Here is a 25,175-nt window from a genome sequence, read left to right on the forward strand (position 1 = left end):
AGTGGATCCTCTAACCCCAGTCAAGCCTTCAGATGACTGCACCCTTATGAGATCTCAAGCCAGAACCTTCTGGCAAAACTGCTCCTGAATTCATGACCCACAGAAACTGTGAATGTTAATAAATCTTTATTATTGTGTTAAATCACTAAGTTTTCAGGTAAGTTATTATGTATACATAGAACTAATACTCCTCTTTTACTTAAAAAAGCATATTGGTAAACATGCTTATACATGCATAGAAAATATGGTAAAGGGTACACAAAGGGAGTAACCTGGTTCTGACACAGTGTGTAGGGAGGGAATATGTTCACTTTTCACTATATGCTTTTATATTCTCAGGTTTACTCACTAGAATAACATTACTTTTATAATTTTTAAAAATTTAGTTTTTGAAATGTTTAAGCAAATCACTGTTAAGAGGGATAAACCACAATGGTGGCCCTTTTCAAGCCTTCTCATCCTTCATGTTTTCCTTGACTTTGTCCTACTCTCAACACCTAATTTTGGAATAGGCTACAATTCTTTAAATGCTTTCCAGTGGCCCAAATACTGGAGGATTGGTTTATTTTGTCTTTGTTTGTTTGTATTTATTTACTTGTTTATTTACTTACTTATTTTGAGAGAGCGCATGAGCACATGAGCAGGGAAGGGGCAGAAGGAGAGAGAGAAAGGGTCTCTAGCACCCTCTGTGCTAAGCACAGAAGCTGATACAGGGCTCAATCCCATGACCCTGGGATCATGACCTAAGCTAAAACCAAGAATCGGATGCTCAACCAACTGAAGTACCCAGGTGCCCGTTTTGTCTTTAGTATTAGTACATTTCACTTAAACATCAACCATGAGAAGACTACTGCTAAGGTAGGAATCCTGATTTGATTATTTGCACTTAGTAAGCAATAATGTTGCAATAACCATGTGTGGCATGATCAAATGAACCATTCACACTGCTGCTGGGTGCTGATGTCTTGCCTGGAGGTCACCATGGAGCCTGCAGTTTGGGCCACTGGTTTCTGCAGGAGGTGGCCCATAACTCCAGCTGGGCCTAATTTCTCATCAATAAAGATGGAGACTGGGAAATATTCCACGAAATGAGCAACCGGTGGAGGCAAGGGCAGCTCATACCCAAGCCAGCTCAGACTCTCCTTCAGTAAAGACGAGGTGTGGACTCAGTGACTCCAATTACCTCCATTTAGATAAGAACAACCATCTCAGTCAAGTCTTTCTGGCTTGAAAGGAAAAAAAAAATGTGGGACTCAGGGCACCTGGGAGGTTCGAGGTGGGGCACGAGGTGTGGACTGAGTGACTCCAATTACTTCCATTTAGATAAGAACTATGTTAATCAAGTCTTTCTGGCTTGAAAGGAAAAAAAAATGTGGGACTTGGGGCACCTGGGTGGCTCAGTTGGTTGAGCATTGACTCTTGGTTTTGGCTCAGGTCATAATCTCATGGTTTGTGGGTTCGAGCCCTATGTCAGGCTCTGAGCTGGCAGTAACACAAGGCAAAGCCTGCTTGGGATTCTCTTTTGCCCTCTCTCTGCCCCTCCCCATTTGCGTGAGTGCTCGCTCTCTCTCAAAATATATAATTTTTTTTTTTAATGTGGGACTTGATCTTTGTTTAGTTTCTTTTTTCAGAACTGGGCATGGGTGGATGTCACAGGCCTCTGACTAGGTGGAATCACTAACTTCTCTCTAAAGACATCCAGGGGTGCCTGGGTGGCTCAGTCGGTTAAGCGACTGACTTTGGCTCAGGTCGTGATCTCACGGCTCATGAGTTTGAACTCTGCATCCAGCTCTGTGCTAACAGCTGGGAGCCTGGAGCCTGCTTCAGATTCTGTCTCCATCTCTCTGCCCCTCCCCTGCTCACCCTCGGTCTCTTTCTCAAATACAAAATAAAACATAAAAAAAAAAAAATTAAAAGAAGACATCCAAACTCTGTAGCACAGACCCGTAATTTTAATCGAGACTGAAGGCAGCAGTGACAAACTCTACCTTTGATTCTGTAACACAGCCCAATCCTCTCAAGGGCCTCCAATGAGTTCAAGTTCCAGGAAGAAAGCTGTAATCACTAAACTATGCATACTGATGAGATTATAGCCCCAGGATTTATGAAATCTTGATAACCAGGAAATTAGTTGGTCTGAAACTGCTGCTGCCAACTAAAGGGACACCAAGGACATAGCCACAGATCAACTCCCAGTAAGGCCATTCCTTCCGCATTACTGTCTGGCAGTGGGACACAAATCCACATTTGCTTACAAAGTAAGAAGGCCCTCTTAATTTGAATAGAGCCAGTGGAGTGCAAAATAGTCAAATTTGCAGCTAGTTTAAAAAATTCAGACCCCAATAAGAAAGTAAACACAGGAGCAGAGACAACCACAACCAGGGTGATTCCGGGCTGGGGCCCGAGTTCCTCATTCGTGTCCAGTAAGGGGCAGAGTCAGGTAGCCCAGGGGCTTTGTCAGCTCCTCTCTCAAAAGCAAAAGAAATGTAATCATTCGAAAAGCTTTTGCTTCAGCAAACACACATTCTTAGGATTCTAGCTCTCAAGTCATTTCTTTAATGCTTTTTTTAAAGTTTCTTGGGGCGCCTGGGTGGCTCAGTCGGTTAAGCATCCGACTTCGGCCCAGGTCACGATCTCGCGGTCCGTGAGTTTGAGCCCCGCGTCGGGCTCTGGGCTGATGGCTCAGAGCCTGGAGCCTGCTTCCGATTCTGTGTTTCCCTCTCTCTCTGCCCCTCCCCTGTTCATGCTCTGTCTCTGTCTCAAAAATAAATAAAAAACGTTAAAAAAAGAAAAAAAAACCTTTTTTTAAAATTTCTTTATTTACTTTGAGGGGGGCAGAGGGGCAGAGAGAAGTGGAGAAAGAATCCCAAGCAGGTTCCACCCTGTCAGTGCCAAGCACAACGCATCTCAATCTCCATGAGGTGACCCGAGCCAAAATCAAGAGTGAAACACTTAACCACCCTGGTGCCCTTTTCTACTTTTTAATGTACAAAGATGTGAAGAAAAATGAACCAAAACAACGATCCTCTTCTATAGGGCCCTGACCATATTACAATCATCCATACATGGAATACTACCTCGTCATTAAATATAATGAGGAAGATGGGGCCCTGGGTGGCTCAGTTGGCTAGGCGTCCGATGATTTCAGCTTAGGTCCTGATCTCCTGGTTTGTGGGTTCGAGCCCAGCGTTGGGTTCTGTGCTGACAATGCAGGGCCTGCTTGCGATTCTCTATCTCCATCTCTCTCTCTGCCCCTCCCCTGCTCATGATCTCTTGCTCTCTTGAAAATGAATAAATTAAAAAAAAATTTTTTTTAACGTTTATTCATTTTTAAGAGACAGAGAGAGTGCAAGCTTGAGTGGGGCAGAGAGAGAGGGAGACACAGAATCTGAAGCAGACTCCAGGCTTCGAGCTGGCAGCACAGAGCCTGATGTGGGGCTCGAACTCATGAACCATGAGATCATGACTTTAGCCGAAGTTGGACACCTAACCGATTGAGCCGTCCAGGTGCCCCAAAAATGAATAAATATTTTTAAAAATAATGAGGAAGATCCATATTAGCTGATTTATTAGTTAATATATATGCACATGTGTATATATATACATGTATTTCTTGTTTTAAGAGTGTAATAGGGGCGCCTGGGTGGCGCAGTGGGTTAAGCGTCCGACTTCAGCCAGGTCATGATCTCGCGGTCTGTGAGTTCGAGCCCCGCGTCGGGCTCTGGGCTGATGGCTCGGAGCCTGGAGCCTGCTTCCGATTTTGTGTCTCCCTCTCTCTCTGCCCCTCCCCCGTTCATGCTCTGTCTCTCTCTGTCCCAAAAATAAATAAACGTTGAAAAAAAAAAATTAAAAAAAAAAAAAAAGAGTGTAATAGACATATAGATATTGTAGGTAAGTTATTACAAAATTTGTTTCCTTTGGGAAACGAGAATGGGCATGGGTAGGAAAGAAAATTCTCATTTTATATGTTCGTGTTCAGTTTGATACACCAGCATGTATTATAAAAATGACTAACAAAGAAATGGCCAATACCAAAGTAAGTTCCTCACGGATCAGCCCATACACCTCCTGCAGGGCCCCTGTGAGCCATCTGTTTCCGCGGCTTTGTTACTCAGTGTCCGCCACCTTTTGGTTTCTTACCTGTGAAACGACGACAACCTAAGCCTGCTGGGAGACTCAGAACAGAGCAAGCAAGGAAGGCAGCGTGTAAACAGGCACTGGAGTGGAAAGGGGCAGACCAGAAATGAAATCTCATTAGCAGTCAGAGAACAACAGCAACAATGCTACGTAATATTTCTGAGTGCATAAATGTGCCAAACACTTCATCCCCACACTATAAGGAAAATATCACTATCCTCATTTTACAACATGAGGAAACTAAGGCACAGAGAAGCATCTTCCCTAAGCTCACAAAACAAGATATGATGGGGGTGCCTGGGTAGCTCTGTCAGTTAAGCATCTGACTTCGGTTTCAGGTCATGATCTCATGGTTTGTGAGTCTGAGCCCCATATGGGCTCGCTGCTGTCATCATGGAGCCTGCTTCGGATCCTCTGTCTGCTTTCTCTGCTCCTGCCCCACTCGTGTGCTCTCTCTCTCTCTCAAAAATACATAAACATTTAAAAAATATATTAACATTTTTTTTTCCAACGTTTATTTATTTTTGGGACAGAGAGAGACAGAGCATGAACGGGGGAGGGGCAGAGAGAGAGGGAGACACAGAATCGGAAACAGGCTCCAGGCTTTGAGCCATCAGCCCAGAGCCCGACGCGGGGCTCGAACTCCCGGACCGCGAGATCGTGACCTGGCTGAAGTCGGACGCCCAACCGACTGCGCCACCCAGGCGCCCCTTAAATTTTTTTAAAGTAAAAAAAACCCCAACAAGATATGATGGGATCAGAATTCAGCCCTGCCTGTCAGCTCAGAGCTACACTGTTAGGCACTAAGCTGTGCTACTTCTGTACAAAGTAAAACAACAGCTAAGATTTTGCTTCTAGTCAAATTAGCAAAATTTCAAAACACTGATAGGTCACATGTCGAAGAGCATTTCAGGAAACAGGTGCAAAGGTACTATTTTGGTAGAAACACAAATTACTGAAGGCAATTTGGTGAGAGTTACCGAAATTTAAAATGCTTATCTAACTTTTGACCTGGTCATTCTACTTTCAGGAACGTATCCTACAGAAATACTCACAAAGATGTCTACTCTGATGTCTAGTGCAGCACTGTTTTAATAACAACAATGAAAAAAGAGGAGACTTCAGGAAACATCAGTAGGGAGATGACTAAATACATCACAATATATCCCCAAATTGAAGTCTGTATCCTTTAAAACAATTTTTTTTAATACTTAATTTTTGAAAGAGAAGGAGAAAGAGTGATAGAGCACGAGCAGGGGAAGGGCAGAGAGAGAGACACAGAAACCAAAGCAGGCTCGACGCTGTCAGTGGAGAGCTTAACGTAGGGCTCGAACTCATGAACCGCGAGATCATGACCCCAGTCAGAGTCAGACGCTTAACCCACTGAGCCATCCATGCACCCCAAAGTCTGTATCCCTTAAAAAAACGGAGGTCAGCCTATAGACACAACGTGGAAAAAATGCTAAAACCTTAAGTGAAAACAATTGTCACCAAGCAATATACAGAGTGTGGCCCTGTTTATCTAAGAAATACAGTGTGAGCATAATTTCTTTTTATAAGAGCAACGCTGGGGTTTCCCTTCTCCCATGCCCTCCCTCAGAAATAACCCACAAAACACACAACTCAAAAATAAGTTGTAAAAAACAGGGTCATGCGTTATTTATAAATCTCTACAATAAAATTATTTCAAAAAAAAAACACACAAATACAACAGTTACAAATTCAGTTTGGGGTAAATAGCCCCCTAAATATACTGTAAATCACATCTCTTTAGCATTCTTTCCCAAACAGATGTGGTTCAAATCCAGTGAAGGCATTACAATGTCATATTTGGTAGCAAGTGAAGAAAACTGACAATAAATAGTCCAACTATAATTACGAAAAATACTAAGTGGCAAATGCCATCCTTACTTTGAAACCATCTGTCACTCACACTACCTGAAGATTCTGAGTCAGTATACAGTTACACACAATTTGTATTTCCACCTTTAAGATCTGCACTGTATTTTCCTTGTCGTGGTAAGGGCACACCCAAAACCTCAAAGGACTGATAAATGACTGAAAGCCCTGATGAGACAACAAAGAGACGTCATCACAAGCTGCTTGCAAAAGACACCCAGAGCACTATATGCTTCTCCTGTGGCACCTTGTCAGTAGAAGCAGCACCCAGACCCATGGTTCTCAAAGGCTGGTGTGTGTGGGCACATGCAGCAGAGGCTCATTAAAACGCAGGTTTCTGACCCAGACCCTGAGCTCTCATTCCTGAGTCTGACGAACCTGCATTTGTAAACAAGAGCCACGAGGAGGTGGGAGGAGGACTCCACTGAACATTCTCACTGTACTGTCCAACACTAACTGGCTGCCACTGGTTGGAACGGAAGCTCCCCTACTGCGAGTAGCTTCTTCGCCTCTTTAGACTCCTCATCTGTACAGTCAGTCAGTTGGTCTGATCATCTCTGAGGGCACTGAAGCCCTAACAGGGCTGGCACTGAGCCCAGATGTAAAAGAAACGTAGTCTCAGCTAAGAACTCTGTCTTCACGCAACACTAGTTTGTACAAGTCATTGGGTCTCTGTGTTTTCACTGTCGTCTGAAAAGTTTGCTTCTGTTGGTTGCATTTCCGGGAGCATCTGAGAAGAAGTCTAAAACTGACATCTGTATTAATTTGGGGGACTTTCCTCATGCAAACAGGGAAGCTTCCAGCAATCCTGAGAGATGTTGCATATACATGGTGGTATGTGGTGAGACCCACTTGGTCAGGAAACAACAGAAACATACCCATAACACGAAGCAGGTTCCAAATCCTCCTGTAAAACAACCAACGGAGGGGCTGCAAAAGTCAATAGGAGGTTTTAACACTGGTTGAACTTGAAGAGTAAGAGCTGGATTTCCTGGAGAATTTCTTGGATGTGAGGGATACTTGCATCCGCTTTACAGTACGAACACTTCGACAAAGGAGTGCATTCTTTGCATGATCCCTGAAGTCTTGTGAAACAAAGTAATAGACAAAGGGGTCAATGCAGCTGTTGAGGGTGGAGAGGCAGAGGGCTACAATGTACAGGGCGTAGACATGGCTCTGGCTCCAGGTTTTAATCAGGAAATAATGCACCACAAGCAGAAGGTTACTGGGAGTGAAGCAGACCAGGTACATGGCCAGGACGGTGACAATGAGCTTGATGGCTCTCTGCCTCTTCTTTCCCGAGTTTTCATCCATAGCAGAAGATCGGAGTGTTCTGATCATTAGCACATAAGCAGAGGCCGTGAGGAAGGCTGGGAATAAAAAGACTCCGATGGCCAGAGATAGGAAATAATTGAACATGTCTCCTACCAGCACCTCCTTAGGCAAAACATCATGGCAGGTTGTGATGTTAAGGGCTGGAATGTAGACAGTCTGCTTCACGACATACAAGGGGATGGTAACCAGCAGAATCAGCAGCCATATCCCCACGGAGACACCAAAGGCAATGTTTGCCTTCTTCCTGGGGTGCACCATGGGATTCACGATGACCCAATACCTCTGCACACTGAGGCAGGTCATGAAGAGAATGGAACAGTACATGTTGCCATAGAAAAATCCAATGAGTACCTTGCAGAGGGCTTCCCCGTAAATCCAGTTGTTGCCATGTATGTGATAGGCAATCTTCAAAGGGAACCAGATCACAGAGAGGAGGTCTGCCAAGGCTAGATTGGCCATGTAAACCACAGCAGGGTGCTTTTTCTTTGTTCGGAAAAGAAAGACCCATAGGGCCATGCCATTACTTGGCAAACCTATCACAAATACAATTGTGTAGACGATTGGAAGAAAGACAGTAGTCAATTTTCCAGTGAGGACGGAGGTAGAAAACTCATCCACAGAAAAGCCTGGTTCCACTGTAACTCCTTTCCCAGTGATTTGAGATGAGCTATCAATCTTACCAATGAGACTTCTTCCTTTAGACGTTCTATTGGTTCCTGTACAAGAAAGGCCAGGCAGACAAGGGTCATTACAGAGATCAATCTTTCAGCAGTAATGCTGGTTTATTTAAATAAAAGTACTTTAAAGTTGTCTTTTTTTTTTTTTTTTAAGTAACCTCTATGCCCAACATGGGGCTCGAACTCACCACCCCAGGATGAAGAATGGCATGCTCCACCAACAGACCCAGCCAGGTGCTCCTACATAAAAGTACTTTAAAGACAGGAGTGTACAAAATGCTTACAAGGGTTTTCTTTGGGGGATGGGATTATTGGGTTTTGTTGGTTTGTTTTTTACAATGGATTTTTTTTCAGAGGGTTGTGGGGTACATTGGAATAGAACATTGATTTCTATTGAATCTCAAAAAAACTGATAGTACTTCAATTTATTTTTACAAACTACCCACAGTCTAATGACTGTTCCTAACTGGTGTGTGTGTGTGTGTGTGTGTGTGTGTGTGTGTGTGTGTTAAGTTTATTTATTTTGAGAGAGAGAGAGAGAGAGAGAGAGAGAGAGAATATTTCAAGCAGGCTCTGCACTCTTCTGCGCAGAACCCAACTCAGGGCACGATCTCACAAACCATGAGATCATGACCTGAGCCAAGATCAAAAGTCGGATGCTTAATGGGCTGAGCCACCCAGGCACCCCTTCTCTGTTGTTATAATGGCCATCCATCTCACTCTGGCTGTGAGACTAGATCCAGCCTGGCCTATCAGTCATTCCCTATCTCAAAGTCCAACATAGGGAGATTCCCAGGAGCACAAGGTACATTCCCTCTCCACCCACAAGGACAGCCCAAGCCTTGGGCAGGGATTCCCCCGCTTCTGTGCGGGCCTCCTGGAAACCTTCCTACGGAGGCCAGCTGGCAGGCAAGTCTTCTGGCCTCAAGATCACCGAACAGGTCACTGTACTATTGTATTCAGACAAATTTGTGCTCTGACTTTCAAGCAAGTATCATGGCAAGCTTTAACAACTTATGCTATCATTCCCTTATTTGCATTAAACTTTAGAAACCACAAACAAATGGCATATCCAGTCTACATCCTACCTAACCAAGTGTTCATGGAGTTGAATAAGAAAACGAGGGACAGCTGGATGACACGAATTCTGAGGAATAGGTCTCTCTCTCTCTTCACCACGTAGAGAAAATATAGCAAATTGCGTCGCAGTATGCCAGGGAGGAGGTTAAAATACTCACAAGTTTATTTGATAACTTTTATGCTTAGCCATTACTTTTTCGTCCCCTAGCTTTGCACCCATGTTCAGCGAGATTGTTCACTTCTCTTGAGGTTTCTGTTAAGTTAGCTTGGGTGGAGAAATAAAGGGTATGGAGATCAATACTTCAGTTTTCATTTAGTGTAGTGCATTGAAAGGTAGCCCCCAAAATGAAATGTCCATGTCCTAATCCCTAGAATCTGTGATCATTATCCTATTGGAAAAATGATCTGGGGCGCCTGGGTGGCTCAGTCGGTTAAGTGTCCAACTTCGGCTCAGGTCACGATCTCACGGTTCATGCATTTGAGCCCTGCATTGGGCTCTGCTGACAGCTTGGAGCTGGAACCTGCTTTGGATTCTGTCTTCCTCTTTCTCTGCCCCTCCCCTGCTCACACTCTGTCTGTCTCTCTCTCTTAAAAATAAGCATTAAACAATTTTAAGGAAAAAAGAAAATAAAAACGATCTTGGGGCACCTGGGTAGCTCAGTAGGTTGAGCGTTGGACTCTTGGTTTCAGCTCCGATCGTGGTTTCACAGTTTGCGAGTTCAAGCCCTACATTGGGGTCTGTGCTGACAGTGAGCTTGCTTGGGATTCTCCCTCTCTCTCTGCCCCTCCCCTACTTACTCTCTTTTCTGTCAAAAAGTAACAAACTTAAAACAAAGAAAAAAGTAAAAGTATCTTTGTAGGTGTAATTAAGGATAATGAGATGAGAGGATCATTCTGGATTATCTAGGTGGGCCCTAAATCCAACAAGTATCTTTATAAAATTTTTTTTTTTCAACGTTTATTTATTTTTGGGACAGAGAGAGACAGAGCATGAACGGGGGAGGGGCAGAGAGAGAGGGAGACACAGAATCGGAAACAGGCTCCAGGCTCTGAGCCATCAGCCCAGAGCCCGACGCGGGGCTCGAACTCACGGACCACGAGATCGTGACCTGGCTGAAGTCGGACGCTTAACCGACTGCACCACCCAGGCGCCCCAAGTATCTTTATAAAAGAAAGGCCAAAGGGGTGGGGGGGGGGGTGAGGTGCCTGGGTGGCTCAGTCTTGTAAGCATCTGACTCTTGGTTTCACCTCAGGTCATGATCTCCTGGTTCGTGGGTTCGAGCCCCGCATTGGGCTCTGTGCTGACAGTGTGGAGCCTGCTGGGGATTCTCTCTCTCCCTCTCTCTCTGCCCCTTTCCTGCTCCCTCTGTCTCTCTCTCAACAAATAAATTAAAAAAAATTTTTTTAGTAAAAATAAAGGCAAAGGGAGATTTGAGAGAAATAGAAGAGAACACCGAAAGGAGAAAACAATATGAAAATGGAGGCAGAGGTTGGAGCCCTGCCAGAACCAGCCAAGGAATGCTTCTCCCTCTCCTCTCTCTCTGCCCCTCCCCTGCTCATGCTCTCTCTTTCTCAAAATAAATAAACTTAAGATAAATAAATAAAGCCACCAGCTTGTGCCGATTGTTACGGCAGCCACAGGAAACTAAACACTCAGGTAGACCAATCTCTTCTTATTTCTTTTATAATTTTTTCCAAAGAGTATGAATTATCTTTAAATTAAAATAACAGAATATTGCTATATATTACAGCGTTCTTCAAATACTTGACTAAAACAGTAAGAAACATTCTATATGGTAACCCAGTTCCAATATGTATTATCCATGATGGAAAAAAAAATGTTTCACAAAACAACTACCTTGATCACACAGGCTACACTCTAGTACTTTCTACGGTATTCTAGTTCAACCTTATGAAGAGCCAGTCACCACCCTCTACCTGACTTCATGACCCCACTTGTTTTTCAAAACCAGTTAGCAGAGTAACCAAGTTTGAAACACCTCAAGAGACCAGTTTTGGGTTTTTTTTGTTTGTTTTTGGTTTTTTTTTATTAACAGATGAGATGTCTGTGAATGCCCCCTGGACCTCACAATGGTAAGGGTCTCTGTGTGAGATTATAGGACCATGTCATAATTTTTTTCTAAGTCCCACAGTCCCTGGCATAGCCCTGGACATACAGCAGGTGCTCAACACACCTGGGAGGGACCAAGAGGCTCAGCTAGCCACACCACTGAAGGAAACGAGGGAGAATCAAGAGCTCTTTAGTGCCTTGGGCTGATCCAGTTAGTAGCCAATCCACACAAAACAGGAGCACTAGCTGGGGACTACAGGAGCACAGATCTACAAAATACAATAACTACCTTCACACCAGTAAGAGCTCTTACTAAGGGCTCATATCCTGTGTCCAACATGGCTTCCAACACTTTACATGTATTAACTTGCTTTCACAACCGCCTTGTGAGGGATGTACTATTAACAGATCATCCTCTTATAGATGTGTAAACTGATGCACCAAGAAACTGGGTAACTTTCCCAAGGTTAAACAGTTGCTAGGTAGGAGTTGGGACTCAACACCAGGCAGTCAATTTCTAGAATCCAGGCTTCTAAAGTCTATACCGCATTGCCCTCTGGGGCCCTGACCTGAGCTCACGTGTTGTAATCCTTTGAGACCAAACTATGCCGACTCCACACGATATTTTTTCTCAAACAGAAAATTTTTAATGTAAAATTTTACCATTTTATTATTTTTATTATTTTTTTAAGGTTTACCCATTTTCGAGAGAGAGTGTGTGAGAGAGAGCAGGGGAGGGGCAGAGAGGGAGACAGAGGATCCAAAGTGGGCGCCTCACAGCCAGGAGAGCCCAATGCGGGGCTTGAACTCATGAACCGTGTGAGATCATGACCTGAGCAGAAGTCAGATGCTCAAACGACTGAGCCACCCAGGTGCCCCAAATGTTACCACTTTAAAAATGACTATCTTTGAATTAGCTCCTTCTCTAATAATTAATATATTTATTTGTATTAATATCAACATGTTTGAAGCCTTCCAGAGCTGTAAAAGAATCCTGTAAATCCTGTGTCGGTAAAATGTTCACAAACTCTCCAGAGAGGGAATGGGGCACAGCTGGTAACTGACTGGTGGACTGTGTTCCGATGAACTCTGCCATTAAAGATCTAGGTCCTCCACCCTAGACACACCCCACCAGAGACTAATTCAATGAGTTAGCCTGGATTTCTGTAGGGCAGAGCCACCAAGATTTTAGAATTACCACAAAGAAAACTCAATTTTTTTTAGTACCAACAAAAATTATATAGTTTGCTTTATAAAAGGGAGAAAAACCTAGGCATTGATTTCCACGGTTAATAATATCACAAAAAGGATAACCAGACGTTGTGTGCCTAAGACAAGAAGCACCCGTGGGCTCAGTGGGCTGAGTATCTGACTTGGGCTCAGGTCAAGATCTCACACTCTGTGAGTTCGGGCCCCACATCAGGCTCGCTGCTGTCAACACAGAGCCCACTTCAGATGCTCTATTCCCCTCTCCCTGTTCCCCACCCTCCCCCCCCCCCCCCCCCCCCCCCCCCGCTTGCTCTCTCTCGCTCTCAAAAATAAATAAACATTAAAAAAAAAAAAGAAAAGAAGCACCATGAAACTAACTTTGCAAAAAAACAACAAACCTGAATCTGATCAAGCACGTGGATCCAACCGCCAAACTAACGGAAATAAAGAAAACAGTAAGATATATTAAAAAACACAACAAGAATGGACCCAGCAAAATCCCGAATGTGGAAACTGCTACAGGACAAAGGACTTAATTTCCTCAAAATATAAATCACAAAGCAAAAACAAAATAAGAGAGACAGAGGTGTGGAGCAGGGACTCACACATTAAAAAATTTAAAAGACCTATCAACCTGTGCAGTGTGTGGTGAGCCTTATTTGGATCCTGATTCAAACAACTTTTAAAATAGTGCTTATACAGGGGTCTGGCTGGCTTAGTCAGTAGGGCATGTAACTCTTGATCTCGGGGTTGTGAGTTCAAGCCCCACATTGGGTGTAGGGCTTACAAATTTTTTTTAAGCTTACTTATTTGTTTGGGAGAGAGAGAAAGAGAGAGAGGGAGGGGTAGAGAGAGAGGGAGACAGAATCCCAAGGCGGCCCTGCGCTATCAGCATGGAACCATTGCAGGGCTCAAACCCACGAACCTGAGCCGAAACCAAGAGTCAGTCCTTAACTGACACCCAGGCACCCCCAGGGGAAAAAAAATTTTTTTAATAAAAAAAAAAAAGTAGTACTTATGACACTTATGAGACAGAAATTTGAATACTGACTGAATATTTTATGTTAAGGATGTATTTTAAGTGGTTATGTGGTTATGTTTGACAACAAAATCTTCATCTTTTATGAATACATACTGAAACATCTTAAGATGAAATTATATTTGGACTCCTTTCAAAGTAACACAAGGACCGGAAGCTTCGGATACTTCTGGTGGGAATGTAAAATGGTGTAGTCGCTGTGGAAAACAAGATGGCAGGTCCTCAAATGGCTAAGTGTAGAGGTGCCATAAGAGCCAGCAATTCCCACTTCTAGTATATACTTAAGACAAATAAAAACACATGTCCACACAAAAATGTGTACATAGATGCTGACAGCACTATTCGTAAGCATCAAGAAGTGGAAAACAATCCCAAAAGTTCATCAACTGATAAATGGACAAAATGTGGAATATTAGTTCACAATAAAAGTACTGACACACGCTACAACATGGATGAACCTTGAAAAGACTAAGTACAAGAAGTCAGTCACCAGGGAACACGCAGAGTGTATGATTTCATCTACATCAAATGCCCTGAATAAGTAAATCCATGGACAGAAAAGTAGAATAATGGGTGTCAGCAGCTGGGGAAATGGGGCGATTAGGGAGTGATGGCTCAGGGGTGGACTAGGGTGGGGTGGGATATTCTTTTGGGGTAATGAAAATGTTCTAAAGTTGATTGTGGTGATGGATATACAACTGTGAATTTTCTTCAAGTTATAGAACTGTAGAGTTTAAGTAGGTGAACTGAATGGTATGCAAATTATATCTCAACAAAGCTGTTAAAAAATATGACAAAAAACAGACTAGAGCATCATGAAACTGAGTGTGGAATTCACTATAATCTTCTACTTTAGTATGTTTAAAATTCTCCATAGAAACAAGCACATACCAGGTCAGGAAGGTTCCTGCAGAGATCAAAATCTGTTTTCAATAAGAACAGTAAAATAAAGGGGGGGGGGGGGAACAGTAAGAAATACTAAAATAAAAATTAAAAAAAAAAAAAGGAGAGAGGAAGAGATTGAGAAAAATTTCCTGAGAATATTCCAACATATAACCTTGAATGGTCTCAATCAAAAATATCATTCATGGGGCGCCTAGGTGGTTCAGTTGGTTAAGTGTCCGATCTTGAGTTTGGCTCAGGTCATGATTTCCTGGTTCCAGAAAATGAGCAGGCCTTGGGCTCTGCGTTGATAGCACAGAGCCTGCTTGGGATTCTTTCTCTCTGTCCCCACCCCTGCATGCACAAGCCCCCTCTCTCAAAATACATTATAAAATAAACATTGAAAAAATAGCATTCATAGTAACTGTGCTCACTGTACCAGTCACAGAGCACACAGGAGCATGTTGTTTAACACTAGTAAATGTCAAGATGCTACTCAAAGATCCTTAAAGCCTTTTCAGCATAGTGCAGACTTTTACCCCTTACAACGTCCTATGTCAGGCACCAAAACTCCCAGAACTCGTCTAGAACTGATACTATCCCAGCTCCCAACTATCAACCTATCTATCCACCTTCCTATCTACCTACCTATAATCTCCCATCTATAGATCAGCTAAAATCTTTTCTATTTCATAGTGGGAAAAAAATTAAATGCACGTATGAACTTTGAGCACATGTAAAGTACTGGCGATAGAGCCCCTGGGTGGCTCAGTTGGTTAAGTGTCTCACTTCAGCCAGGTCATATTCTCACAGCTCATGACTTCAAGTCCCATGCCAGGCTCTGTGCTGACAGCTCAGAGCCTGGAGCCTGCTTCGGATTCTGTGTCTCCCTCTCTCTCTCCCCTTCCCCCGCTTGTGCTCTGTCTCTCAGAAATAAACAAACATTAAAAAAAATTCTTAACTAAAAATAAAATACAGTACTGGCTATAAAAACATCCCCATTTATGGGCAATAATCAACAATATTTGCCCAAGTATGCAAGAACACATACCCACAGATACTCAAAGCAGCACCCCCCACCCCAATTGCAAAAGGAAAATAAAAGGAAAACAAGCAATGTTCATTAGCCCCTATTCCTAACTTACCATATCCCCATATGGTTTCTAACATTAACAGTAGATGCTATACTTACTATCCAGTAATACTGAAATGCAATAGAGAGCTACAATATACTATCAACTGAAAAAAGCCCCTGACAGAGCAATATGCTTTGGTATAACAAAATTATAATTTGAAGTCTGAAATCTAGAATACTAACCAAACTATAAACAATGGCCATTATCTGTGGAGTAGAATGGGTGTGGAGGGGAGAACTTTCTTTTTTGACTTCACAGGCCTCCACATCGTTTGGGTTTCCTTTTCGAAGGAGCGTTAATTGGTACAATCTTTTTCAAGGCCAATGGGGCAAAACATCAAAATTTAAAGTGCCCTAGGACCTATGAACTTATTTAGAGGAATCTGCCCTGCATACATACTAGCAAACGTGCACAGAAATACTGTTATGTACAAGAATATTTACTGCAATATTGTGTGTCATGATAAAATAAAAACAGTCTCTGGGCACCTGGATGGCTCAGTCGGTTAAGCATCTGACTTCGGCTCAGGTCATGATCTCGAAGTTCGTAAGTTTAAGACCTGTATCAGGCTCTGTGCCAGCACAGAGCCCACTTCAGATCCTCTATCACCTTCCCTCTCTGCACCTCCCCGATGGTGCTCTCTCTCAAAAATAAAAAAAGTAATCATAAACTTTAAAACAAAAGTTAGTCTCAATAACTATTAAAAAGGAGACTAGGGGGCACCTGGGTGGTGGCTGACTGTTGATTTCGGCTCAGGTCATGGTCTTGCAGTTCTTGAGTTCAAGCCCCACAGTAGGCTTTGTGCTGACAGTGCAGAACCTGCTTGGGATTCTCTCTCTCCCTCTGTCTCTGCCCTTCTCCCACTTGTTCTCTCTCTCCCTCGCAAAATAAATAAATAAACTTAAAAAAATGAAAAAATTTACATTTAAAAAAAGAAAAGGGGTGCCTGGGTGGCTCAGTCAGTTAAGCATCCGACTTCAGCTCCGGTCATGATCTCATGGTTTGAGAGTTCAAGCCCCGTGTTGGGCTCTGTGCTGACAGCTCAGAGCCTGGAGCCTGCTTCAGATTCTCTCTCTCTCTCTGCTCCTCCCCCACTCACGCTCTGTCTCTCTCTCTCTCTCAAATAAATAAACATTTAAAAAAAAAGATTAAAAAAAAGAAAAAAAAAAGGAGACTAGTTTGGGGTGTCTGGCTGGCTCAGTGGGTAGAGCATGTGACTCTTGATCTCCAAGTCATAAGTCTGAGTCCCGTGTTAGGCATAGAGATTACTTAAAAAAAAAAAAAAAAAAAAAAGGAGACTAGTTCAGTAACTTCTGACATTTATATAATGAATAATATTCCCCCTATAAAAGTATGGATAAATTTCTCCATACTGACCATGAGCAGATTAAGTTAAAAAAATAAATTGTGGGGCACCTACGTGGCTCAGTCAGTTAAGTGTGTGACTCTTGACTTTGGCTCAGATCATGATGTCACAGTCGTGGGATCAAGCCCTGCATTGGGCTATGCACTGAGCTTTGAGCCTGCTTGGGATTCTCTCTCTCCCTCTCTCTTTCTCTCTGCCCCACCCCCCACCATAAGTATATAAACATTAAAAAAATTATGGCACAGTATATCTAATAAAATCCTTCTACTGTTACAAAATATATATACAGTAAAACCTTGGATTGCAAGTAACTTGTTATTTGAGTGTTCTGCCAGACAAGCAAACATTTCTGATAAATTTTAACTTCATAAATGAGTGATAATACACGTGAGCAGTATGTGATGTTGAACATCACATGATCACAACTAAGGGTTTTTCTTCCTCTCTCTCTCTCTCTCTCTCTCTCTCTCTCTCTCTCTCTCGGAATGTGGGATTGTGGGTGATTGTCTCCCATGCTCAGATGCTTGGTCTCAGGCTGCGGTGTTTGGCAAAAATCAGTTATTTTTCAGAACATTAGTAGGTGCCCACGACTGGCACTAGTGTATTTTTTGTCACTTCAAAGCACCTACTGACAGTCCTTTGCTTTTCCAAACAAGAGTAAGCTTAGGGATGCTTTGCTTCATTGTAGGTCAGGCTGCCCACAGATACAGACCCTTTCCTCTGCTGACCTACTGCCAGTTACATTAAATACAGTATACGACAAGAGCTTATTAATATTTTACTATAGTCAACACCCGTGTGAGCATATACAGTGGCCCCCATGCAGAAAAAGATTCCATTGAGCCAAGAGATAGCAGTGATTCCGTTAGTAACAAAGTTGTCCTACACAAAACCCTCCTTTCTCATCTTCCTGACACCAGCCACAAATGTTTTCAAAGATAAGTGCAGGTTAATTTGTTTATTTTTCTTTATATTTTGGATTTATTATTTTTTATTATATTACAGTATTGTCATAATTTTTATATGAATCTTTTGGGGTTGTGGAATGAATAACCTGAGTTTTCATGATTTCTTATGGGGAAATTTGCTTTGATAGACAAGTACTTGGGATTACAAACATGTTTCCGGAACGAATTATGCTCCCAAAGCAAGGTTTTACTGTATTGGGCATAGAAGTCCACTGACACTGGAGAGGAGAAAGAATGGGGGATTTTCGCTGTTTTAAAACACTTCTGATTTAGACAATTGTGGGGGGAAAGGCATGGAAAACTTTTTCTTTAAACTTTTAACGACTTTAACTTTAAAACTATTACTTGTTCTTTGTTATTTTAAGCATCCTCCAGTGGCCCACCCTCCCCACCAAACCAAGTACAGATCAAGTACTTTATTTGTGGGAAGTATCCTTTTGTAACCTTTTCCTTACTATCTCCTCACCACAAATCTATTTGCTTCCAATATCTGGGAACACAGACTGAAAAATAAAAGCTTCAATGACCAGAGACCTCTCCCTAGGTACACATCAGTAAATTTTCATGTGTTCTTTCAGGATGAACTGTTTTCTTCTCAACACTTGCCCAGCTAATAAAACCATAAGAAAGTCAAACACAGAGCACTAAAACATCATCTACTTGGGTTAATTAGTAACTATGCACAAAGCAGGCAAGAAACCAAACAGAAATTTAGAGTCCCATCTTCACATTCATTATAGTATTCTCTCTCATTACGAAACATTGGAAATACGCCATGTGTCCATTAACAGATTAATTTTTCAATTATGATAAATCCTCCTATAACATGTTGTAGAATTTAAAAGTGTTTTTATTTACTGACATGATACTGACGTTTATATAATCCCATGCTGTACAGAAAGACTTTCTGCTTGTGAATACATGTTTTATGCAAGGATGTATGAAAGAATGGGAAAGGATACAAACCAAAATGTCAGGAGTGGGGGTGCCTGGGTGGCTCAGTCCGTTAAGTGTCCGACGTCAGCTTAGGTCATGATCTCTCAGTTCACGAGTTTGAGTCCCGCGTCCAGCTCTGCACTGACAGCTCAGAGCCTGGAGCCTGCTTCGGATTCTGTGTCTCCCTTACTCTCTGCCCCTCCCCTGCTCTACTCTGTGTGTGTATCTCTCTCTCTCAAAAATAAATAAAACGTTAAAAAAATCATTTAAAAAAACATTTTAAAAAATGTCAGAAGTAGTATACTTTGGGTACTGAAAATGATTTAATTAAACTTGTCTTTTTCAAAGAAAATTTTGTTCATTATTGCTCTACAGTGATCACATACTACTTGTATAATTCGTAGTCAATTACAAAGAGAACAGAAGTTTCAGTCTCCAACAGAAGAACAGAATGAGTGAATCATAGGGGACCTCCTAGGCTTGTGATGTGGTAGAAAGAAGTGCTTAAAACAAGCTGACTGAAACGCCAAACTTCCATCACCTTGCCAGATCACTAGGGCCAAGTCCCCTCACTTCATTCCTCATTCAATATTTACTGAGGTCCTTTAGATAATGAGACCGTGCTGGACCATGGTGATGGAGAGGACTCTAGAGTCCATGGCCTCCCAGAGTTTATGATCCAGGAGGAAGAAAGATTAAACATATTTACACAAATAATTATCAATTAATGTTGTGACTGGAATGCGAATGTGGCCTGACAGAGTGTTTTCCTTGCCTCCACCCCCAATTCAGTGGCCCCCATCTGTAAAATGAGAAAGGTATATTCTAGGCAGAGTTGCCCTCCAGGAGTCAGTCTTTAGGGTGAGATCAAAAAAGCCTGGGAAGAAAATCAAAACAAATATCTGCCTGGTAGCAAACTGAGAAACATGCATAAGGGTAAAGGTAAAAGTGGATGAGCAAAGAGGTATGCTAAGGGGCAGAAAAACTTTGGGGATGCTCTATTTCTTAATCAAATTCAATTTACTTTCAAGTTGGGAGGAAAGCTCCATCTACCTAAGTCTGTTACCTAACTAACCCTTTAGGAAAGTTACCATGCAAAGGAACAAAAAAAGTATGTGGAGGGGAAAAAAACAAAACAAAAACCCTCAAGGTGCAATGTTAAATACTTCTGGTTAACAAGTAACTTGATTTTGTTGTTGTTGTTAAACAAGTTCACCACATTGTCCAAGAATGCCCACCTCCCAGCCAGCTCCCTCAATCTGTAAAGAACCAGCAAAATCCTCAGGGCTACCTCCCTACAGGAACTGTATAAATCAGAAAAGCTATGGGTCATCTATACCTACATTTTTTTTCTTAATGTTTGCACATACTTAGCTTTACTTGAGTTTCCAACTTTAAAAGACAAAGGCAAATCGAAACGTGTTCATTACAGTTTCAACACCTCCTGGTAATTAATAAATGCCTTTATTGTAATGCTGCCCAAAAAAGTTATACAGTGGTGCAAGTTTCAAGTATATACTAGAACACCCTTTTCTGTAATTCCAGAGGCAAAAGAATCACATTCTTCAATCTAATTCAAGTTGACAGTGATTTGCTCCTTTACAAAACTCATAGGGAAATTTAAACCTCCCTTTTGAGACTACCCTGACAGCTACAAACAGCCGGGCACCCGTTAGCATCACAGCAGCTTGATCTTTGGCCAACTATCCCCCACACCCTCAGAAGCCTGCTCAGCAGGGGAGATCCCGCCCCCAGGTGGACAAGTTGGAGCACACCCGGTGCAGGACACCTGCGGAACCCGGCAGCCCTGCACAAGCTGGCACCTGAGCACCGCCGGGACGGCTCCTGTGCTGTTCCATTCCCGGAGCGGGCAGCCTGGGTCACACAGACCTCAATGGCGGCCCAAATAGGTTCCGTGTGGCATATAAAGGCCCGGAAACCCAGGGCCGCAGTAAGGTCACCTAGTCGAATAAATGGCAGGGTCCAAGAAGTTCCATTTGTAAAATCCGCGTGACGCCCAACTGGCCTAAAACTCCAGGCTGAGCGCTCAATACCCCGAAAACCCAGCGGGGTCCGGCGCTTCCATACCCGAGCCATCCACCGTGCCAGAGGAGCTTCGGACTCCAGGACGGTTTCGAACTACGGGAGCCGACCCCAAAGAGGGGGCTCCGAAAGTTGAGGAGGTCACAAAAAGCGAGGAAGAAGTTTCCCAGGCCTCGGGCTCTCACCCATTCCACACCGCTATGAGCCAACTAAGTCTAAGAGGTCCTGCCACCAGCGTGCGAAAAGCGCCTTAATGACTGAATGTTTACAAAGAAGCCAACCCTGGGGAGGGGAGCCTGAGCCCTCTAGGTACCCTTTAGACGCAAGCACTCCGTTCCCTCCTCTTCCTCCGCGGACTTCAGCCTCTCCCAGTTGTTCCAGCCCAGTGCTCTCCGGCGCAGCGATCCCCACTAAAGCCTCCGAGAGGAGGTGCGAGAAGTGGTGGCCGCGGCAGCAAGAGAACACCTTTCGTGCACCTGCCCAGCTTCCACCACCAGTGCGTGTGCCTGGGACCCCTGGCTCTTTAGCTGCAGGAGCGCTCCTTGACCAAGTTTCTCACCTTGGACGGTGCGATTGCAGGAAGCAGAGGCCGCCAGCAGGATGGCGCCCCCCAGCAGCCACACCGCGCTCAGGCTTCGCATCCTTCCTGCAGCCCCGACGCCAGGCGGGCAGGGCATTCGCCGCCAATGATTCGAAATTCGGAGTCCCACTCGCCGCTCCAAGAGAAAGCCACCGTCTCACCTGCCCGAATCCAAGCCTCTGCGCTCGCCTCCCCGGAGACGGATGAGTTTCAGTGAAACCGGAGCGTCTCCGCGCACCTGCGCGTGGCCCCGCCCCGGGGCCGGAACGCGGGGCTCGGCCCCGCCCCTTCGGACGTCCGACGCGCGGGTCCGGCCCCACGCAGTCTTGCCAGGAGCCCGGGCGCCCACCTACGCGCTGCAGGTGCGAGAGCTGCTGTTGGGGAGGGTGCGGGAGCCGCCCGCGGGCGGGGCTGGGAGGGTGAAGTAGCTGTATTGGAATGCAAAGGCCGGAACGCTCGGACCTCGAGTTCTTTTAGACCTGGCCACGCCTAAGACTACCATTACCCTTTAATTACTCCTGGGGAGCCAGGGTCCGGTCTCCTTCCCTCCCCTTTGCTAAATGGAAAAAAGCCACGGTCTGAGCTCACTGACTTTGTCGTCGGTTATTGGTAGAAGCTTCTCAGCGTAGCGGGCACTAAGGGGTAAGGGGTGAGTTTTTAATCTGCAGAGACAACATGGATGGCTTCGGTCACCAACAAAGCGGTGGGGAGCAGGAAGGGGTCCCGCCAGGGGGTCAGGGATCTGGAATTGGGTTTCCGGCTCTGCTGTTAACTAGCTGTGACCTCGAAAAAACCTCTTCACGCCCTTCTAGGCCCATTTTCTCGTCTGTGAGGTGATAGTTGGAAGAGCTGCTTTAGTGCCTAGAGCTAACGATTTGGAACATTATCTAGTTTAACCCCGACAACAAGCTGCGCATTAAGTATGTTTATTATTCCCATTTTACAGCTGAGGAAATGGAGTTTAGAAAGGCTGGATAAATTGCCCACAAGTACGCAGTTTATAGGTACAGTTTGTAAACGCACGCCACATTTAATCTCCAGTCTACGACCGCCACTTTCTATTAGTCACTGCACTGTAAATGCCACATCAGAGTCTCCCCTGCATTGGGAGCTAGTAGTCCAAAGAAATAAATAAGCTGATAGAGGGGGTGGGGAGAAAAGGAGTGAGACTTTGGGGATGGGTGCACAAGGGCCAGCATCATACTGGTAATACTTTCTTATATTTTTTACTTGCTTTGAAAAGGTAAAATAAAGTTTAAAGCTACCAGCTAAACTATCGGGTAATGGAGGAGCAGAAAAGAGAAACATTAGTGTTGTCCTCAGATGTTTGAAGGATTAGCTCATAGAAGAGGCTTAGACAGGTTTTGAGTAGCTCCAGTGGGAGGCTGGTTTTGGCTCAATATAGAAAGATTTCTAACAAGTCCCGCTGGTACCGTCCTGAGAGCTTCCTGCTGAGGTTAAGGGCCACATCACTGCCGGACTGCACCAAAGGACCAGGCCATGAGTGGAGTATGCAGGAGTGGGGAGTTCCCTCCCAGGCTGAGGGGCCAGATTAGGTGAGTCCAGATAGCCTCTTGAGGGGTTTGAGCCCGGAGAATCCTCCTTTCTCCTTAGAAGACTAAAGTCTGATGAATCAGTTGTCGGTGATTATTATGAATTTTTGAAGAACCATGAACCAAATGGCCACAGACCTGTGAGTTTCTAGGATGGAGCTTATAAATGATCAGGGCCCTGTGCAGCCTCTAACTGAACCCACCATGGGGCCAATTAACAGAACTAATGTGGATTCCAGATCATTCAGGCAGACAAAATTGTGTAAAATGTCATCTTAGCCAGTTGTCTCAAGCATATCCCCAATACAACATTTCCCCAAAGTTACCTACATGGATGGTTAGCTTTCTGCCTCTTCCCTCTGTCCTGGCAGAGGATCTTGTAGGAGTAGGAAAATAAATGGTTGAAAACGAAGAGAAGCAAATGGTCCTGAACATGCCATGAGAATGGAATAATTGGTCCCTGAATAACAGGAACAGACTGGACTGCCCCTCAACACACACAGAGCCAAGAATGGCCAGGGAAAGCTGTCCAGCATTCTTTGTAATGACTGCCTTTCAGCAGCGCATCTCTAAGGAATCTCACATTGTTGTCTCCAGTTCTTTGGGGAATGTGCAAAAAGCTTAACCTTGAAATCATGTAACTCTGTGGGCACATTCTAGTTTCTCCCCTTGCTAACATTGGTGTGACGTTAGAGAAAAATAACTTCCCCTCTTTGAGCTTTAGGTTCCTTACCTATAAAATGGAGTTAATGCTTTTTTAGTTTCAAGGTTCCTGAGGATTGGGGTGCCGGGGTGGCTCAGTCAGTTAAGTGTCTCATGACTCCAGGATAACAACCCCAGCCGGATGCTCCACCGACTGAGCCACCCAGGCCAGGTGCCCTCCTGTGATTTGTTTTTTGATGTTGATGACTTCTTTGCCCTGAAGGGCTTAGGGTGTAGTATGGTGCTGTGGAAGAGTACAGAGATGATAGGCACAGCCAGTTCCAGATAGACTGGCTGCCAAAGATTGGAAACTGTGTGCAGTTTCCCACACACTACAATTCTAAGGAAAATAAAGTAGGAAACGGGATATTGAGGGACATTGAGGGAGAAACCATTTTCATTCAGTCAGTTCTACAATCATTTATCAAACTCATCAAACTCTTCCTGGAGAAGCAAAGATCTAGTCCTTGTACTCTTGGGTCCTGGCCAAATATAAATGGTGAGGGAAGCCTGAGTGGCTCAGTCGGTTAAGCGTCCGACTTCGGCTCAGGTCATGATCTCACATGTGAGTTCGAGTGAGCACTGCATCTGCCTCTCTGCTGTCAGCATGGAGCTGGCTTCAGATCCTCTGTCCCCCTCTCTTTGCCCCTCCCCTCCACACTGGCACTCTCTCAAAAATAAGTAAATATTTTTAAAAAATTTAAATATATGTGGCAAAAAAATTCCCATTCATTCACTCCTTCATTCAGCAAACACTCTAGACAAGGCTAGCAGTGACCTTCACGTGGTGAATCCTTTGCTCAAATGTGTATTCACATTACTTAATCTAACTGTGAGATTTGACCCAGTTGAGTTCTCTCTCCTTGAATGCTATATTCACTTGGCCTCCAGGACCACTCTTGTCTTGATTCTCCTCCTACTCACTGGCAACTCATAAGAGGTTTTTTCTTTGATTCTCACCTTCCTGAATTCTACACTCTGGAGTGCCCCTGATTTTGTCCTTAGGCTTCTTTTCAATATACACTCATTTCCTTTGGTGATCTAATCCAGTCCTGTGGTTTTAAATACCATCTCTATGCCGACCACTCCCAAGTCTGTAATTCTAGCCCAGTTTTCTCCATTCCACACACATAACATATGCCTCCAGCTACTCAACACCTCCACTTTAATGTGACTACAGATATATCAGGCAGGCATAAGTCCCGATCTAAATTCCACATCTACCTTGCCCCTGTTAGAGTTTTTTCATCTCCTTAAATTGCCACTCCATTCTTTCAGTTGCTCAGATCAAAAATGTTAGAGTCGTCCTTGACTTCTTTCTCATGTTCCACATCTGATCTGTCAACAAATCATACCTTGAAAATACATCCAAAATTGCATTCAAGTTATTTTGTTACTTAGATTATTACAATAGCCTTGTAACTCGTCGCCCTCTTTTTGTCTCCAACCCTCCACACAGTCCTCTCTCAATATAGTGGTCAGAGTGAACCTGTTCAAATGTGCATCAGATCAGATCACTTCCTTATTTAAAATACTGAAGTAGCTCCCCACTTCCCTCTGAG

General features: G+C 43.9%; 1 protein-coding gene across 1 annotated transcript; it reads right to left on the reverse strand.

The window, feature by feature from the left end:
- Positions 1-5,767: 5,767 nt before the first annotated feature.
- On the reverse strand, positions 5,768-21,741 carry F2RL1 (F2R like trypsin receptor 1). Its single transcript, XM_025924734.2, has 2 exons — positions 21,338-21,741; positions 5,768-8,087 (listed from the first exon to the last, which is right to left on the reverse strand). The coding sequence occupies exons 1-2, from the start codon at positions 21,453-21,455 to the stop codon at positions 6,976-6,978; spliced, it is 1,230 nt and encodes a 409-aa protein (XP_025780519.1). The 5' UTR covers positions 21,456-21,741; the 3' UTR covers positions 5,768-6,975.
- Positions 21,742-25,175: the final 3,434 nt, after the last annotated feature.

The sequence above is a fragment of the Puma concolor genome, chromosome A1 (assembly GCF_028749965.1).
Source record: "Puma concolor isolate L17-30 chromosome A1, mPumCon1.1.hap2, whole genome shotgun sequence".
Taxonomy (NCBI): Eukaryota; Metazoa; Chordata; class Mammalia; order Carnivora; family Felidae; genus Puma; species Puma concolor.